Source organism: Lontra canadensis, unplaced genomic scaffold (assembly GCF_010015895.1).
Source record: "Lontra canadensis isolate GAN:19392208 unplaced genomic scaffold, GSC_riverotter_1.0 scaffold85, whole genome shotgun sequence".
Taxonomy (NCBI): Eukaryota; Metazoa; Chordata; class Mammalia; order Carnivora; family Mustelidae; genus Lontra; species Lontra canadensis.
The window spans coordinates 7,652,388-7,671,858 of NW_022631079.1; the positions used below are offsets into that span (position 1 = coordinate 7,652,388).

Below are 19,471 nucleotides of genomic sequence, written 5' to 3' on the forward strand. Positions count from 1 at the left end.
GGTCCCAGTTTCTGACCTGACCCTTCTCAGAATTGCCACTACAGACACTTGTTTATATGAAAACAGAGGCACTTGATAACTAACGGAGAACCTGAGCTAACAAGCTCTAGAGAAAAGACAGAGACCTGGAATCAATAAACAATGCTAAAAAACTGATTTTATCTAGTGCTTTTATCTTCCTCACTGGCAATGAAGCTGACTTTCCTATTTCCTGAGGAGGTCCCTACTCTGGAGGATAAATAAGGCATCGAAACCCACTAACTGACTACATGATCCTATATGATAGACAGCTGACTCATTCATTCACTCATTCATTCACTCATCTCCACTTAAAGAGTTTCCAGAACTAAAGACCTTTTGGGTACTTGGTTTTTATTCCCTGGACAATACTAAATTCAAATATACCTAATTTTGGGATAAGCAAGAAAGTAAAACACTAATATCCCCAACATAGCATGCTAGGGATAATCACATCAACATATCCAACATGAAGAATATTTTTAAAGTATCACATGTTTAGCAAATTAGTGATTTTTTCCCCTATTTTTGAATCTTGGGTATTTTGCAATTTCCTATTTTTTATACTTTTCTTCCATCTCTAGAGCCTCCTAATTTTACACTACATGAGTAATCCGCTGTTTTATCAAAGAAACAAATGAAAACCTGCTTATCTTAGTGTACTCACCTACAAATCCAAAACCAGAGAAACCTACTTATGAAACACACGACCCCATGCACAACCGGAGAAACTTCTTTGTGGCCGTGTCACCCTGCTGGCAAACTATGGAGCTGCCAACTATTTTCTCTCTCTCTTAACTTAGTAACGCTTGTCAAAGGTTCCAGGAAACCAACTGTGACTTCAGCTTTTATTGCGTTCTGAGGGGATCAGTGGATACAGAGCCCCGGCATCACAGATCGCTCTCCCCGTACAGGGCGGAGGAGAAGGCGGTGTAATCCAGGGCGCCAGGCACGCTGCCCGGGCCTGAGTAGGCGGGCATCCTCTTGATGCAGTACTGGGCCTGATCCGGGGGCAGCTCTCGGCGCAGCTCCTCCGCCAGGATGTACGGCTGGGAAAGACACACACGAGGGTTTGTAAGCTCAACTGCAGAACACATGGGAATATACGTGGTTTTCATACTTACACATGGCTTGCGTTTGTTTAGTCTAAATAAAGGGGGAAAGGCAGGGGGTCCAATAGGCCCGGGAGCCGAGGACCCACACAAGGCTGCGTTTCCCTGCTAAGAGCCAAGCTGCAAGGTGATTGCTCTTGGAGGTGGCAGGACATTTAATGGGCTTCATAAAGGCAGAGGGAGGACCAGCATCTGTATTTCTCAAACTGAGCCACCATGCAAGTAAAAAACACTATAACCTAAGAATCGTACTGGAAAGATAAAGGGATATTATACCATATGCTGATGAGAATGTGGGGACAGTTAACATGATCAACTTTTTTTTTTAAATGTATATAATACATGTTTTTAGAAAATGGAGTCGTTTTTCTACTCAGTTTATTAAAAAGCTAATTTTGCCACTGGAGAAAACCTCTCTCTAAAGCAAAATAAAATCGACATTTAATAATGGGATGTATGTATTTTCTTAAAGGTCAAATGTCCAAGAGGAAACAGGCTAATTTTAATAAAACAGACTGGCTGGGTAAGAGGCAAAATAAATAAATAGCAAATATGCTTAACTACGGTTTTGGGGGGTATGGGTGAGTTAGGTGAGCTTTGATTTATTACCTCCTGATCTGATGGGCTCTCTCTCTCTCTCTACCCCCATCCTCAGGACATGGGATTAATTTTAAAACAAACATTATTGTTGTCAGGATAGTTTATCTTGTTTGATGTTGTAAGGTAATAAAGATGGCTCTGCTGATGTTTTCACATGCTAAATTCCTCCTCCCTCTCAGCCAGAACACAGAGTAAAAGAAACCTATTCCACACTTAATTTATACCTACTAAGATATTGTTATTGTTCAGGGAATGAGAGTCAAAAATTCTGAACTTGCCGTTAAACTCCTAGTTAATTTCTAGGCTACAGGTAATGCAAAGCTTGCCAATAGTTTAAAGGACTGAATGGCTATATTTAACTTGGCCTCCAGGGTCGGGCCCAAAGTCATGGTCACCGATCCTTAAGAAAAGGTTCCCAGTTTCACAGTATCTGAATTGTGCAGTTCCTTCTTTCTGAGTCATATCTCCTGACCCAGAATGTAAAATGGAGTTTACCCAAGGAAACATACACAAAAAACTCTATAAAATATGCACTGGGTTCCTTCTGTCAAACTCCCTGAGAGGCCCACACAAATGCTGGAAACAGAATGTCTGGGTTTTCTCTGTTCTGTGGGGGCCATTGTTAGGTTGACTTGCAGCTTTGTGAATTCGATGCTGACGTGGTACAAAATACACTAATATCGAAGTGGTTTTTACTTGGCAACGCTGTTTCCTTCTTTACTAGAACAATGCCATGAGCTCCCACAAAAGCAGAAGGAGATCTGTCACTGCAGACCTTATCAGAAGCCAGGATCCGGAAGGAGGCAATGACCTGCTCGGCCGTGTCCGTGTCGGCCGTCTCTCTCGTCATGAAGTCGATGAAGGACTGGAAGGTGACAGTGCCTTGTCCATTGGGATCCACCAGGGTCATGATTCGTGCAAATTCAGCTTCGCCCTGAGGCAAGGTTGCAAAGAAACAGGTACTTCATCGGGACACAATCCTCAACAGTGCTATTCCCTGACATGCAAATTCCTCATGGTTTGAACACTCAAACACTCCCTGCATTTCCCATCAGTCTTTGGAACAGAATCCCCAGAGGAGTAACTTAAGTTTACTGCCATCAAATGATGTTACAAGTTGCTGTAATGTCAAGCCAGAAGCTCCCAAATGTCCGAATTCCTTCCTCTCTCTGTCCTTGTAGCCCTCAGGACTGACAGACTTCTGGAAGAAGAACTAAGAGAGCAAGGGAGCTAGGCCTTTCCTCCGACCACAACCAACTGCTAAGTAGAAGGCAGTTCAGAACATGGCCCTCACAATTTTTATTTTAAGGGTCTGAAAAGAATCAAAGCAGCTCATGTTCAAATACACATTAGAGTTAGAGGGAAAAGAACCTGGAAAATCATCAGGCTACCAAAAGCCATTGAGGTATATACACTTTTATGAGGGAACTACAGTTTGCAATAAAGTTGTCTTAGAAAGTTCATGTTTCCTTCCTTCACTAGGAAAAATAAAAATCTGACTGATTACAAATAACAATATATGTTCTGGTTCTGTGAAATGATTTTTATACAGCAGCAAGCAAACCTTCAGAAAGATCACCCCCTATACAATGAAAGTGAACCGATCCCAAATGTGCGATCACACGCTAAGCTAGTCATTTCCCATAACGTAAGTCCAAACTCAAAAAACATTTTACAATCCTTGTAAAATGTTAACTTCTGTCTTACCAAATCATAACCCATGGAAATCAAGCAGGCTCTGAAATCCTCGTGATCCATCAGGCCGTTCTTCCTCTGCCGACAAATACAAAGAACAGAGACTCAGAAAATTAGGGACAAAGCAAACTAGTGAAGCGAACAGGACAGAATCCGGTAAGTGAAAGGCCCCGTGGAGCCTTCCCGAGGAGATGGGAAAGGCCACCCGTGACTTAAAAGGGGATGGAACCAACACAAGGATATTACAAAATAGTTTCTTAGAAAGGAAAGAGGAGTAAGGGGGATAACCACCAGGCAAAAGTGATAGGAGACTACACATTCACGACAACCACAGGAAAAAAACACCCAGGGCCATGAGAATGACCCAGTCGGGAAACAACTACTGCCATGTACGGATGACACAGCCCCGAGTGCTCCGAGAAACCATCATGCTCTCGTGGCCCCAAGGGGTTCTCACTTGTGGAGGTCCCCCTTAACAACAGCTCCTAGAACTCAGGCCCAGGGACCTCACAAGCACTCCTAGGCCCGTGGGCCAGGATGGCGTGACCCCTCCAGGCAACACGGCCTCCCCCCACAAACGCCACAGGGGTCTGCCCAGAGCAGCAAGCAGGAATGCCCACACAGATGACAGCTACCACAGCTGAGAAAAGGCCACGTCAGAACAAATGGCAACCCCAACTCTCCAGAAACTGAGGCATCAACACAAAACCCCAGACGCAAGGGACGTGCGTGCTGTGCTAAGACCCTCTGGTCACTTCCTCTCCCCGCCTCCGACCCTCGGGTCAACCTCACTAAAGCAGCCAACAGCCACGGTCGTGGGAGGTCTCCACTCTAAAAGCTCCAATAAGAGCCCCTCAGGGCACGTCTGCTGTGCCCTCTGCCATTCATACCCTCACTATTCAATAGAAGATGACCCGAAATGAATCCGCATCCCTGACACCTGTCTCCATGACCTCAAGCACACTTCATTTCCCCCGCAAACATACACTACTTAATATTTAAAGGCACTTTTTTTTTTTAACTTGGCAGGTTCTGCATTGTCCTCCTCTACAATCTCATTGTCTTGGATTCAAATAGTTGTGCCCATTCTTGATTACGTCTCAGGCCCCCATCAGAGGTCTATAGTCTGAACTCTCTATCAGGTCTGAACCTGGCTGCGTAGCCCAGAGACTTGTTTTTTAGATTGTGGGGGGCAGTGAGGAGGGGCAGAGAATCTCAAGCAGACTCCATGTCCAGCACAAGCCTGACACGGGACTCGATCTCACGACCTGAGATCATGACGTGAGCTGAAACTGAGAGTGGCACTCAATCCACAGAGCCACCCAGGCTCCCTGCCCAGAGGCATTTTGAGAACCGTTTATGATGACTATAAACCATATACACCCGTCCCATACAGAGTAACGAAATACCATTTTCTAGGGATCTTTAGCAAGTGATATGTGGCCTTAGAAGTCACTTTTAGCCATATGATAGGCAAACTGGGAATTTTCGTATAAAGGATTGGTTTTACTCAATATGATTCAAATCAAAATCCCAGGAAGGATTTTAAAAGCAGCACCTTTTTATATGCCCTTATCACGAAAACGGTCATCATTCTGTTGGTGCATTTTCCTTAAAACCTGTCATGAGTCCATTTTATTAATTTAAAAAAATAGGTTTTGTATGTCAAAAGAGTAGGTTAAGTTTTCATTGGAGGTTTCACCTAAAAACTCGGGAAATGTACCTCAGAGTTTCATATTTAAATCTTTAGAAAAGATCTAAGTCCAACAACCACACTGCATCTGGGACAGACTTTTCCTTCGAACAAATCTGGCTTTGCCATTGACTACAAAGGCACCCATCGGCCACCTGCAGAAAGCCACCTGCAAACCTCCAGCTCGAGTCCCCGGGCTCAACATCAGAGCCTAGCACTGTGTTTTTGGTGGCGGTTTCCCTTGACGTTCATCATCCTGTTTCCCTGTAACATTTACAGGGCAATAAGACTTGCACTAAGAGCGTGAATAGGATTTCCAGTGCATTTTCACATCCCCAGAGCTGCCTTCTGAGCAAGTCGGGGGAGACATACCCGGTCGAAGTGGTTGAAGGAGGCCCTGAACTCATTCATCTGCTCCTGAGTAATGCCCTTTGCGTCTCTCGTCAGGATCTGGGTCTCCACCTCATTGATGGTTCTGGCAATGGTCGTCAGCAGCACCTCCCACCCGACACGGATGTGCTACCAGAGGAAAAAGGAAACGGTCAGCTCTGGGTCCTTCTGGCCCATCCATCTTGCCCTCCTGGTTTTCCTAACCAGAGGGCTTAGACCCAGAGGGAGGTTAAGTAGGGCTTACCCAACTCTATTATTATCTGTATTTTTCTCATTCTAATTTTTTACTCTTCCTAAGATTTTGTAGTGGGAAGTGCTCAGAAGTGAGAGTGGGGTTCTAACAGCGGCAAGCGGCACTTTCTAAATAAAATGCACAATGGAGAGTCTATCTGTCACTCAAAATAGATTTCCGTTTACCAACTAGCAGGATGGGCCCAGGGTTACACCTGCGGGCTCCCAGGGGAGCAAAGGGGGCCAGACTGGTAGAACCAGGGAACCTTTAGTTACTCTCCAAGTAGTGCAGTGACTTCACCATCGTGCTAATGAGGACGAGGATGGTGAAAACCAACACTTCCATAGCTCCTGAAACAGTTCACAGAGCTTTTCCACATAGAGGGACAGGGAAGGCTTGAAGATCCCTCACTTCCACGGGGAAGCACCTCCCACCGGAAGAGAGACAAGTGTGGGGGGAGCACCCGAAGAGGCGGTGACATGGTCACAATGGGAAGCAAAGCCCTGAGCCCGTGTACCTCCATGGTGTAGTTAGTGTGCTTGTTGTCGAAGACCAGTGCCTCCTGGATGAGCTGATGGTCTCCCTCCAGCTTGTCGATGTTGTTCTTATAGTTGATGATGTTGTGCTCGTACTGCTTCAGCTGGTTCATCTGGTCTTCCAGGGCCCCCGTGATCTGGACGGAGCTGCGGGCAATCTCCTGACGGGGCAAGCAGAGGTTGGCAAACTGGTGAGCCGGCCTCTGGGGCCGCCATGTGCGAGTCAGGATCCACGGGTCAGCCGCCGAGGCCACGCCCACGTGCGACAGCCCCCAGAGTCCCCGGATTTTCTCCAGGGTCATGGGAAACAGCAGTCCCACGGCAGGACAGCAGCTCTAGCTCTAGTTCATCTAGGTGGTTGGGGGGAGGTGGGAATCAACCGAGATCCAAAATAGCAAAGCAAGAAGAGGGATAAGAGAAGAGTGGTTTCTTCTTCGGCTGCAGATGGAAGCTCCCTTGGGTCAGAACGGCCCTGTTCTGGAGGAGGCTGGGGGATGCTCTGCAGGAGAGAAACTGCCAGACAGATTGAAGACCACTGGAGGGTCAAAAGAATTTCATATTCCTACAGCTTCTCCCTTTAAGGAAAAAAGTACTATTTTATCACCAAAAAGGAGGTTGGGAGAAACACATGAAGGGCAACAGGTATCTCTTGGCTGTTCTTAGTGATAAAATGAACCCAGAAATCAGTGCCATTCCAAGATCACTTTTCCTTAAATATTCTGAAAATGCAAAGCATTTGTGATTCTTCCCATGTCCTCCTTAGGGACGGAGGGTTTAGAATCTAGGTCCCACAGAGACTAAACGCCAAGAAAGAGCCCCGACATCCTTTTTAATGTCCAAATGAACAGATGGCAGCAAGAACGGCCTCATCGCCCTTTTCAGTGGGGCCCCCACGCACTGCACCGATGCCTGCAGGCTACACGAGCTCAGGGGCCCAAAGGAGTAAAGCCTGGTGCGACATGAAGGGCCCCCACAGCACTGAGCAGGGCGACAAGCAGATAAGCAGAAGAGGTGTCACTGTTAGGTCAACACAGGGGCTCATTTCAAGGGCTGCAAGAAGCTCATTGGAAAGGCACCATCCTACCTCCATCTTGTTCTGGATCCACGGCCCAATGGCGTTGGCCTGTGCGGCAAACTGGCGCCGCAGACGCTCATTGGCATGCTGGCGGGCCAGCTCCTCCTGCAGCGACTGATCCCGGATGGGCACAAGCTGCTTCACCTGTCAGGGACCAAGGGCACAGGGATTAGGGGCCAGCCTGCATCCTGTAGGGGTGTGACCAAGATTTGTGCCTATGGTCAAAAGTGCAGGGGGTATGGACAGAGGGAGGGTGGGGAAAAGGGGAAGTAGGGAGACCGAGCGCCCCTACTATAGGAACTGAGGGAGAGCTGGGGCGGCCATGCAGTGGAAAGACGGAGTGTGCCTGCATTAAGGACAAGGAGGTCCGTGCAGCCAGGAGTGGGGTGGGGTGGAGGGGATGGGGAGGTGTTTCAGGGGCCCAGTCCAAAGCGCAGAGGATTTGTGAACTTGAGTGAGGGAGAGCGGATATCTTTATTTTCATGCTCTCTAACTGAAAGTTAGCATTTCCTTCGATTATGAATGTGGGCAGCAAATCCACAGACATATTTAGCCGTGCTGCGATTTGATCAGAGTAAAAAATCACAGACAGTCTCATGTAACAGGAGTTATTGCCTGCCTCTCAAAATAGCACGCACACTCATCCCTGCTTCGAAATGACCAGATCTGCTGCTAGGCCCTGGTTTAAAATGTGTCCGTGCAGGAGCACAGCCATTACCATACGGCAGCTTTTAAAAAACATTTTAATGGCTATATTTTGACATCATTTGTTTCTGTTGCCACCTTAAACGTTTTTAGGAATTTACAAATACAGTTATCTGAAGGGACCCACAGGCTCCCCCAGACTGCCGGATGGATCCAAGACACAAAAAAGTTAAGGATCCCTGCTTAGGTTCGTGAGCTCAACTCCTATCTTACGTGCGATCACAGGACAGCGTTGCACCAGCCTACACTTCTCTCATTCCATTTGTACCCTGTGATTTACAGTTTCATGCCCTGCCTGAGTTCCCTTTGAATCCACAGACAAAGGAACTATTTCAGACCTCGTTTTTGCATTTTCTGCAAAACTGCTCCTACACACGTCATTGTTCATAATGTCCCTTTTACAAAAATCCACAGGCCCACTTTGCTCTTCAACTTCATGCTGAGAGAAATGTTTGTCCCACTTTAGGAAAGGACCTATTTCCTATTCTTTAGGAGGAAGACTTAGCTCAACATGTTCATTTCCACGACGGCTGTCAGAAGGCCTGAGCTAAGTCTGAAGCTCAAATGCAGTCCGTTGGTCCTGTCTCTCAGAAACCCTCTCTCCTCCCCAGACCTGGTCTTCTCCCCTTCTGCACTGTTGATAACTGAACAATTGTTGCTCGTGTGTTTTCACAGCAAGCCACCTCAGATCCACCTGGTGGACTGACTCCAAGGGACTCTGTAGTAGCGTTTGGAGATAACTGTGCTCGAATTCAAACCATGAGGATAAATTTTTTCTTAAGGACGAGACAAAAACGCTCAAATGATCCCATGTGGACTATAATTAAATCTGTGGACAGTTTCCCAAAATCTAAAACGCAGCACGTCAGCAGGAGTCCTTGAGTTCCCCCGTTTTCTAGGCAATTTTTCTGCATTTAAAATTCACACACATTTGGAAAGTGTCTTATCCCATATTCTAAAAATTCTTTAATGGAGTACGTACTATAGACAGGCTTGAGTGCACCAAATTTTCAGTGGGGGTTTTAAAAATAGTTTCCCTTATGGTATTAGTCTCATAACCTATACTGATTTTGCCAACATTTTATAAGGTCTTCCTTAAGGAAAAAATATTTCTACTTTTTTTTTTTAAAGATTTTATTTACTTGTCAGAGAGAGAGGGAAAGAGGAGAGGGGCAAATCGAAGGAGAAGCAGGCTCTCTGCTTAGCAAGAAGCCCGATGTCGGACTCGATCCCAGGACCCTGAGATCATGACCTGAGCCGAAGGCAGCTGCTTAACCGTCCCAGCCACCCAAATGTCCATCTACTTTCTCTCCTTACAGATCAGAGGCTGCCCAAAGGCACTTAAGAGTCTAATATATTTCATCTGTTAAAAACAAGACAACAGTCTCCCAACAGAGTTGCTCAGGTTAAGTCCCATGTCACCTATCCAAGACTAGTTCCAGCTCCCGTTCACCCAGGAACAGAATCAACAATCAGTCGCCCGATCAGCGCACTGGGATAATCTGCCTGACAGACGCCTGCCACCCCCTGAAGGAAAGCAACCTCGCAATAACCAACCGGATTTGTTTGCCTAGTATGACTTCCTCGCTCCCGCTCCCCTCTGCCCACGAAAGTCTCTTTTGTTGTACCACACTTCAGAGCTCCCTTCCATCTGCTCCATGAGAGGTTTGCCTGGTTCCAAAGTTGTGAAAGCTGGGGTGAACGGAACCCTGATCATTGTGCAGATCAGTCACTCTAGTTCCCCAACTATTTACATCTGCCCTCAGCCTCGGCTTCGGGAACGCCCACTTTGGTCACCCACCTTGTCCCACTTGGCCCGGAGCTCGTCCATGGTGACAGTGCTGTAGGGATTACTGGAGCTGATTCTGATGTTGTAGCTCTGGATCACCTTTTCCACCTCGTTCTGGATGGCCATGATGGACTGCCGCTCGCCGTCCGCCTCCGGCAGCGTTGCCTTGAACTGCTCGTGAGCAGTGATCAGACTCTAACCCAGAGACAGAAGTGGGGAGAACTTTACTGTCGTGTGGATTCTACAGGTTTTGGTGTTCCCTTCTGCACACGTCTGTATGCCTTCTATAAGGGCAGGAATCTGTGTAGGGAAAACAAATTCTGGATGTTTTCAGAAAGTGGTTTGGTGCACAAAAGTCAGGTTCCTTGGAAATGGAAAAAAAGATAACCATGATGACTAATTAATGGCTATGAATCCAAAGTCTTCAAAAAAAAAAAAAGTAACTGTTTCCTTTTTTTAAAAAAAAATGTTTGCTTTCATAATTTTTGATCCCCAACTACTGTCTGTGTTTTACTCTCCACTGACAAACAGAACTCAGCTGCCCTTTCTAACATCTTACCTTTGCAGTCCAACAAAAGAACCTACCATTTCCTGCCTTTATACTTAAAGACCACCAGGAAATACATCCCTACTTCTCAAAAGGAGAAGCCATGAAAACCAACTCTTTCCCCCTAAGGCTTTAAAAATCTCCATTTATTTAACCTATCCTTTGGCCCTAATGTATAAGACAGGAGCCCCTTGGTTCTGGTCTATGTAGATGCCTGGCAAACTACTTTCCAGTGCCCAGCTAATAGTCACTTTAGTCACTGCAAGAGATTGGCTTCAATAGAGAGATTGACCTTACACCCAAGGAAGAAACTACATCATGCATTAGGTATGGCTTCCACAGCAAACTTAGAAGTCTCACTCATTCCAAAAATAAATGATTTTAGGTTGCTAACCTCTGCTTAAGAACGCACACACAAAAACATGCAATGTTCAACAAAGTAATTTCTTTCCCCCTACACCCAGGTATAAACCCTTCCAGAATGTTCCTTGGCAAGGAGGTGTGGGTTCGAATTCCAACCTTCAGCCTTCCTTCATATTTGGATTCTTTCTGATGATTTACCTATTTAACAGAAAGAAGAATTTAGAAGTATTTTCCCTGAATATTCCACTGTACATCAAATTCATTGTACACTGGCCTCTCAGTAGACTAGGTGCTGGCTCTTTGAGAGGAACTCTCCTCCCTAACGTTGACTCCTTACAGAAGTCTTACTCACAACTTTGAAGTTCTGGAAGAAATCAGAAGCAGAACATTCTGGTGTTATGGGAGATAGGAGGTGCTGCTTTGTGGTTTCTTATGTTTTTGACCCAGCAAAACTATATAGATCTCAACAAACAGTAATATGCATATATTTGCAAGGTCCTTAACTCAGCAGCCAATAAACTCACACCTTTCTACGAATACCATCCAAGGGCATAAAAGTCTATGTTGCTCAAGGATTCCACAGAATTTTTAAAGAACAGGCACTTTTAGATGTCTTCACCATTGTCGGATGATGTTAATTTTTCCATCACCGCCAAGCCTAGTACACACATTTTTAAGCTAAGGGTCCGAGGGTTATTTGGGCTTCCTAGCTACATTTTTCTTAGTAAGAAACAAAACAAAAGAATTCTACATTTTTAAAATGACACTTCCTCTCGAGCTCAGTACGGGCATGGGGCCAGGGTTTCAGGTACCTGGATTTCCTCAATGCTGTGGACAATGAACATGTCCTGCAGGTCCTCCATGGCGCCCTCCATCCAATTGTTGAAAGGAGCCGCTCGCTTGGCAAACTCCAGGTGAAGCTGATCAATGGTTTCTAGCAATTTCTCAGTTCTCTGGAGAGAAGTTAAACAGAGAAGCATTATCACAGATAAATACGAAAAATTCTCTCCAAAGATGGCAACACGGGTTCCAGAACAAACAACTGTTATCTGACATTTTGTTAATCACAATGCACTCATCATCAGCATGTGTATACAAAAGATTAGCCAGTGTTCTGTGATTAGACTGAGCCCTACAGGTCCCTGAAGTGGCTTCTGAATAAAAAAAAAAAAAAGAAAAAAAAAGATTTAATAACATCCAGAATACCGTTGTTTTCAAAGGAGAGTACTCTGCTCTGTGCTACTTTTCTGAAAACTGAGACTCCATAGTGGGGATATAGTCACTGGCTTCCGACTGACAATAGGACCCTTAAGGTCAGCTCTGATTCCCTAACCATGCTAGGTAACAACACTCAACACACTGTCCTCCTCTTATAGATAACAGTGTGCAGAGAAGACACACACCTTTCCCAGAAGTCACCAACCTAAGTGAAGACAGAGGAACTACAGCTTAATGTTCTTAAATCCTACCTCAGGATCTAACACAGAGATCCCCCCAGCCTCTCTGGGCATGTGGAAACACATGGTTTCGAGCCCTGTAATCACCACCTGATACAAAATGGGTTTGTACCATAATCTTACTACCTCTGGATTCCTCTTTTTTTTTTTTAATTCAAAAGTACGCTTCACTGAAAAAAATAAAAAGCATGCTTCACTGAAAAAAAAGAAAAGTATGCTTCCCTGCTCTGTGGATAAATTATGGGACAAAGCTACCAACTTCGTATCTCCCACTTTCTCCTATTTTTCATATTCTCTGTGGTGGCTCCTCTCACGAGACAACCTGTTTTGCTTTAGACACAACATGCCACAGAAAAGCAGGGAAAATTAATAACAGGGACTCTAATTCAAGAGCCTCTGTGAAAAGATCTCATGTCAACAGGTGGCTGACGGGAAGTCAGGTCACCAGGCTTCACCTCCAGGGCCTCTCTCCTCTTCTGAGTAAGCGTTCCCAGTCTGTCCCACTGGTCACAGATCTTCTGGCACCGATCGTTGACATTCACGGCGTCGTGATAGTCCAGTTCGCTGGGGGGAGTGAAAACAAAGATGAACTTTCCCTGATGTTATGAGGAAAATGAACACGGGCTCAAACAGATTTTTTTCTTTTTTAAGACCTGAGGAAAATGTGGCAGAATATTTCAGGGTTTTGTTAACTGTCACCATTGCAAACATGATCATTCATCTTTGACAGATTCCAGGAAGAATGAATAAAACTCTTACTGGTCCAATGGTTTTCTATACAGTCAAAAATCCTGTCTTCTCTGTGCCCCAAGCTGACTTCATTGTGGCCCAGCCCCAGAGTATTATTTTTAAGTGTCAGTGTACCTGTAAACAAAGCCAACCATCTGACCTGGAGGACAGGCCTGTGGGCCGCCCAAAGCCACAGCTACTGGAACAGCAAAGTGAGTCAAGGCAGAGGGAGGTATCAGCTTGCACCCCATCATGTCCTTGGCTCCCTTCGAAGGGCACTGGGCTTCAGGGCTGGGGTGGAGCGCCACGTCCAGAAGGGACACTGCGGCGGTATCTAGCTCTGCAGGGACCTTGAAAAACTAGCAGACCAGAGCCCTCCCTCTTCTGGACAGAACTTCTGACTTGTCTAATGCCACTGGTGTGACGCCAAGAACAACACAATGTCTTACGAAGCAAACCCTCTTTCCCCTCAAGCCCGGTCTATGCATCCTAATGGGATCTTTGTAAGGTGAACTTGGCATTCAAACAAATTCCCAACTAGAAGGTTCACCTCTTATCTCTGGGGACAAAAAGTTAAGATGAAAGCGAGAGGCTCACAGACCTTTAAAGACACCTTCAGGAGAGACTTCACACACAGTCCAAAGAGACAAGGCAAACGTTAAGGAAACTCCCTCCCACCCATCCTACCAAATCCATTCCACTGAGGCTGACGCTTGTTTATTTCTTCCATTGATTCTGAATTAAGGCAATGGTTGTTTACCATGTGCTTTTCTTTTCCTCTTAAATAATACTAACTTCTCAGGTCCTAAATGTTATTGCTTCTGCTACGGAACAAAGGACGCACTCTCTGGTCGTGAGCTGAGGGTTTGTGCAGGGGGTAAAGCCTGTCCAGCTTACAAGCAGCTTTCCACGTGCACAGAACCCTTCATGCGACTGAGCTGCTGTTAGCTTCTTGAGCTCCTTGGTATAACACCACCCCCCCCCGCCCCGCCGCCCCGAAACAAAACATACCAACAACTCGAGCAGTCTTGAATACAAAGTGAAAAGGCTATGGCTCTTCAAAATGCAAATATCATGGAGAATAAAGACTTAAAGAATTAAAAACCACCAATAAAATCTTTAAAAAAAAAATGGGCGCCTGGGTGGCTCAGTAGGTTAAGCCTCTGCCTTCGGCTCAGGTCATGATCCCAGGGTCCTGGGATCGAGCCCATCGGGCTCTCTGCTCAGTGGGGAGCCTGCTTCCCCCCCCACCCCGCCTGCCTCTCTGCCTACTTGTGATCTCTCTCTGTCAAATAAATACATAAAATCTTTAAAAAAAAAAAAAAAGAATAAAAACCACCACCTGGGGTCCTTCTATGGACCCACAATGGAGACCACAACCCTCCCTTCCCCATCATTGCCTTTAGGGGTACATCCATTTCTCATCTCTAATTCATACAAAGTTCACACAGAGAGTTCTACAAATAGCTGCTCTCAAGGAGTGAAGGTTTGTGGAACTGGGCATACTGGGTTTTCCGCACTTGGCGAGCAGCACAAGCACTGTGATTTATTATTTTATTATCTTGTTAAAAAAACAAGGAAGGAATACATTAAGATGAACACAGATTTAAGTTTTGTATGTGGTGGCTCTTTGGATGGTGTGAAGAACGGACACCGGAGATACCAGGAAGATACCACAAAACTACTCCTTAAATTTTACGTACAACACTTAAAGCCATTCCGAACTATTCACCGGTTATAGAGCATTAAATAGCTTGAGTTTAGTTCATCCCTTACTTTAATTGCAGCTGTTAACAAGCAGTCACACCCCTAACATTCAAGAAGCCTGCTCTTGTAAAGACCACAAATCCAGGGTACAAATTGGATTATGAAGATCTCAAATGATTAAGGGTTTATTTACCAAGGCTAATATTTACTAAGGCTAAAAAAAGAATAGGATAGTCTTATAAGAGGCCATATCTGTTAGTCCATTAGTTTGCTCTACCCAAAAGTGAGCAACATGGAAGTCTGAAAATCTAACATAGGAAAGTAAATGTTTCTGTTTCTAAAAATTATTCTGGGACAGTTATCCTTATGTGATTTTAGGCTCCGAAACTTCTGCAGGTATGTCTGTGATTACAAGGACGGGGAAGGGAGTTGGGAATGAAATCGGTACTTATCCAAAGGGGGCAAGGGTCTTGAAAAAAGGCTTCGAGAAACTGCAGGGAGGTGTCTCCCCGGATGTGGGCCAGAGCCAGATGGTGCACCCGTGACAAGTGGGACCTGAGAACGCCCCCTGGGGCTTACACCAGCCTGGACTCTATCCATGCTGGTCCCTCCCATAAAACAGAGAGCATGCAAAAGAAACTGCGTGTATCAGATGACACAGAAAAAGCAGGGCCGTGGTATGCCCTCCTGGGAGGTAAGGCAGGCATTTCTGTTTGGTGTGTGGATGTTCTGTACCCCGACCTGGGAGAGGCAGCCTTTTCAAACTGGACCCCAGCCCTCCATGCTCATTTCTAACCCTCTTGGAAGCAAGCTGCCTGGGGTGGGGCTGGGGCGTGCTTGTGGATGGGAGGGCCTGGGAATTCTAGCCCATCCAGAGAAGCAAAGCGGACGTCTATCTGTTGAGCTGCTTGGAAACACAGAGGCCTCCAGCTTGGTTCTTCCTAAACTGAGTACAGACCAGCCTTGCCCTGCCTAGAAATGCTCTGGGGAAGCTCTCCAGGGGAATCCTTGCATTGTATCCATGGCCCGGGGGCTTGGCGGGTAGAGCCAGGCAGCCACATGGGAGCAGCAGCGCCTGTGGAAGGCCAACAGCACCTACTTGAGCTCCTGTGCGATGGCTGCTATCTGCTCCACCCGGTCCTGGTGGGCGGCCAGGTCGCTCTCGAAGGCCTCATGTTTCCGCAGTAGGGCCCGGACCTCGGTGAGAGATGCCGACTCGTAGTCCTTCTGCAGCAAGATCTGCTCTTTGCCTGCAAAGGTTGCAGAAGGGAGTATGAATACTCTGATGTCCCACATCAGCTTCCTGGCACCTGCAAAGTTCTCGCTGATGCTTCTGATTCCCAAGAACCAAGAGAAGTGGGAAAGACACAGTGGCGCAGGTGTCATGGGTTTCCAGGCTCTAACTATGCTAACATTGCCCGAGTCCCTCTGTGTTCTAAAAGCTCATGTCTACACATGGCCAGGGGGAGGGGAGAAGTACGTTGAGTCCAGGCTAAATAACAGATTTGCACTCCTCATAATCCCAAGTAACAAGTACCTGATTTTCCAGTGTGATGCTCAGTTAAGTTAGTAATTATTAGTTCACAAGTATTACCTGGGCTAGTTTGACAAGACAGTTGGGACTCTCTTAGGCTGCCCTCAGTTCAACCTTGACTCCAAATATCTTTTTTCTGGAAAGTATTTTCTGTGGTTAAATATAGCCTGTGGTTTCTTTCCTGACCATACTAGAAGTTTCTCTCTCTGAACCTCCACCTATTTCCCCACAAATATTTCTGAATCAAGCAACTGCTGTGATTATAAACGGACTCACGTTTCTTCCTGGTTGATGACCTTTCAGAATTTAATTTTATGAAGCTGGAAATGGAAAGCAAGTGTTCGCACATTTAACAACAACAACATAGCACTTCCTGTGTGCCAGATATGGATTTAAGTGCTTTATACTGTGAACTCATTACATCTTCATCCAAAGCCTATGTGAGAGGTGTTCCTGGTGTCCCCCTTTGAAGAGGACACTGGGGCACTGACACATGAGCTCATGCAAAGTGCTTAGCTGGGAAGTGTCAGAGCTGGGCCTCTGACCTGCGTGGCTGCAGACCCGCGCCTCTTGCCCTCTCGCTGGACAATATCGATGATCAAACACCACCAAAGCAAGAAGGAACCAAAGGATGAGGGGAACCTTCCTGACCTTCCTCAAAACAGATGATGTGGTGGGGAGAATGTTATGTTCCTCTACCTCAGCAAAGAGCAGGCAGGCAAAAAATAAAAAATAAAAACATAGATACACGATCATAGTATCATAGCTATGGAAAGAGATATGTTTGCATATCTGAGAGAAGTAGATAAACCTGAGTGAAATAAGGCGGCTGAGACTGTAGAAAACGATCCCTTGCATTCCTGCTTCCAAGCAGATTTTCTACCTGGGAAATTCTGTTGCTTCGTGGCGTTTAATATTAAACATTCTAGTGGCAGAAGCCAGCCTGTAGGCCTGGGCTGTCTGACCGACAGGGAATAAACAGATACTTGCGGATCGAATGGAACAAGAGTGGGGAAAGACAGGGGGAGGCCAGGACTTATGTAAGTAAGTGTGGGAAGAATGCATTTCGAGTGCCGTTTTGTGAAAAAGCACATTATCTGCTCCACTGGAAAAGAAGTCTCCCCACCCACCTCCTGAAGAAATCTAGGACTGGGACGGCAGCGCGGAGAGGGGCGGGGACACCTGTGCCTACAGGTTCACCGACGGGGGTGTGTGGAGGCTGCACACTGTGGCTCTGTCCACGGCTCAACCCTGATGTTCTTGGAACCCAACCCCAGGCCAGTGCACTTGCCGTAAGCCCACGTTTCGTGCGTGGACGCCTTCTGCCTGAACTTCTCCGCCAGGTGCTCCACACGCTCCAGCCTCCGAATCTCATTCAGCAGCCACTCCTCATAGCCCTTCTCGGCCTGCTCCAGCCTCTGCCAGGCGCCGGCAATGTCCTGGGGGCGTTCAAGCACACGCAAAGGCAGGTTTGTTACCTCCAGCCTCCGGCTTTTCTACAAATCCCCTTTGCCAGGAGTCTGACAGGTTTTCTTTTGTGTTTTCATCTCCTTGGTTTCCTCTCACCCTGCCCCCAAATAACCACTCCACTGTTTTGGCTCTAGAAGGTCTTACTTAGCAGGGAGGACATTAGGGGAAGGAAGGGAAAACTGAACGGGAAGAAATCAGAGGGGGAGACAAACCATGAGAGACTATGGAAATGTGGGAAACAATCTGAGGGTTTCAGAGGGGAGGGGGATGGGGGGACAGGGTAGCCCAGCGATGGATATTAAGGAGGCACATTTTGCATGGAGCACTGGGTGTTCTACGTAATGAATCATGGAACATTCCATCAAAAGATAACGATGTACTACTGTATGGTGACTAACATAACATAATAATAAAAAAAAAACAGGAAAAAATGTTAAATCTGCTCTCCATATACCTAATAAATTTCTTTAGAAAAGAAAGGTCTTACTTATTGCCAGGGCCTTTTTAAAACTAATATGGTTTTTCTCATCAGTCAATAAATGCCTGATACTTGTCCAGATGTGCACAAAGGCTTAGAGGCTTTAATTTTCTGGCTTGCAAAAGATGACACCTCTAAGTGACCCAATTCAAATCAACCATCCAACCAGCCCGCCATCAACAACCAATTCCTGGACGCCAGCAAGAGACTTTTTTTTATAGAAGAATAAATGATACCTTTAAGATTCCCTGCCCCTGAGAACTTACACGAATGTGGGGGAGAAAAGAAACAAGGACTGTTGACCTTGAACAACAGGAGTTAGGAGCGCCAACCTCCCACACAGATGAAAGTCAGTGTACAAACTTTGACTCCCCCAAAACTTAATTACTAACAGCCCACTGTTGACCAGGGGCCTCACCAGTAATGTAGACAGTTGACTAACACATATGCTGTATGTCCTATGTGTTATATACTGTATTCTTATTCTAAACAAAATGCTATCAAGAAAATCAAAAGGAAAATATGCTTATAGCACTATCCTGTATTTACTGAAAAAAGTCCACATGTAAATGGACCCGTGCAGGTCAAATTCGTGTTGTTTGAGGGTCAACTGTAATGAAACAAGGTCACCACAGACAGTGATCGGCTGTGAGGTAAAGACAAAAAGGGGTCAGGTGAGGCTGAGAGCCCCGCATGGGGGTTCCTTCAGGTAGGTTACTTGGAGAAGATGCATCCGAGTCAAGTACCTCAGTGACACAAAAACCCAGTTACGTGAGGAGGTGGGAGTGAGCACTAAGGCCTAAGGGGGGCTGGCCCCGTGGGTGGGGAGCAGGACTGAAGGCAGGTGAGGCCACGTGGGGGTGAGGACGCAGCAGCAGAGACCATCTGCAGGGGACAGAGGGGGTCAGATCACACGGGATCCTCTAGGCCAGGTTCACGAATCTGGATCTTAGTCTAAATACTCTGGAAAGTCATGAGAGGATTTTGAGAAGGGGAGACACACTGTGGTTTCCGTTTTAAAAAGAGCCCAGCTACTGTTGTGAAGAGAGGGAATTTTAGGGGCCAGTGACGGGGACATGGGGCCCAAGGGAAGAGGGAGAGAGGGAGGGAGGGAGGGAGGAGGAGAGAGAGAGAGAGAGAGAGAGAGGTGGCTCAGCAGACAGCGACACGTGCAGGTAGACAGCAGGGCTCAGAGTGAAGACAGAAGCTGGATGCGGAGCCACCAGGACCACTGAGGCACTGCAGGCAAGAAGGTGATGGAAAGAAAGAATGTGGATACCACCTGGGCTTGGGGCATCCGTAACTTAGGCAATGCCATTTGCTAAGACAAGCATGCCAGAG

At 46.3% G+C, this 19,471-nt stretch overlaps 1 protein-coding gene across 2 annotated transcripts in view; it reads right to left on the bottom strand.

Moving 5' to 3' along the window:
• Window positions 1–837: 837 nt before the first annotated feature.
• ACTN2 (actinin alpha 2) overlaps window positions 838–19,471 on the bottom strand; it is a 65,037-nt gene continuing 46,403 nt past the window's right edge. Inside the window, exons 11-21 of one of the 2 annotated variants that reach the window (XM_032883102.1) lie at window positions 17,474–17,621; window positions 15,748–15,898; window positions 12,668–12,776; window positions 11,568–11,708; window positions 9,858–10,040; window positions 7,361–7,495; window positions 6,258–6,437; window positions 5,491–5,637; window positions 3,438–3,503; window positions 2,506–2,664; window positions 838–1,067 (exon numbers count right to left, since the gene is read on the bottom strand). In XM_032883102.1, the coding sequence (XP_032738993.1) occupies window positions 909–1,067; window positions 2,506–2,664; window positions 3,438–3,503; window positions 5,491–5,637; window positions 6,258–6,437; window positions 7,361–7,495; window positions 9,858–10,040; window positions 11,568–11,708; window positions 12,668–12,776; window positions 15,748–15,898; window positions 17,474–17,621 (1,578 nt within the window). In that variant the 3' untranslated portion in view covers window positions 838–908. The remainder of the gene's footprint in view (window positions 1,068–2,505; window positions 2,665–3,437; window positions 3,504–5,490; window positions 5,638–6,257; window positions 6,438–7,360; window positions 7,496–9,857; window positions 10,041–11,567; window positions 11,709–12,667; window positions 12,777–15,747; window positions 15,899–17,473; window positions 17,622–19,471) is intronic. The other variant, XM_032883103.1, reaches the window with a different exon arrangement.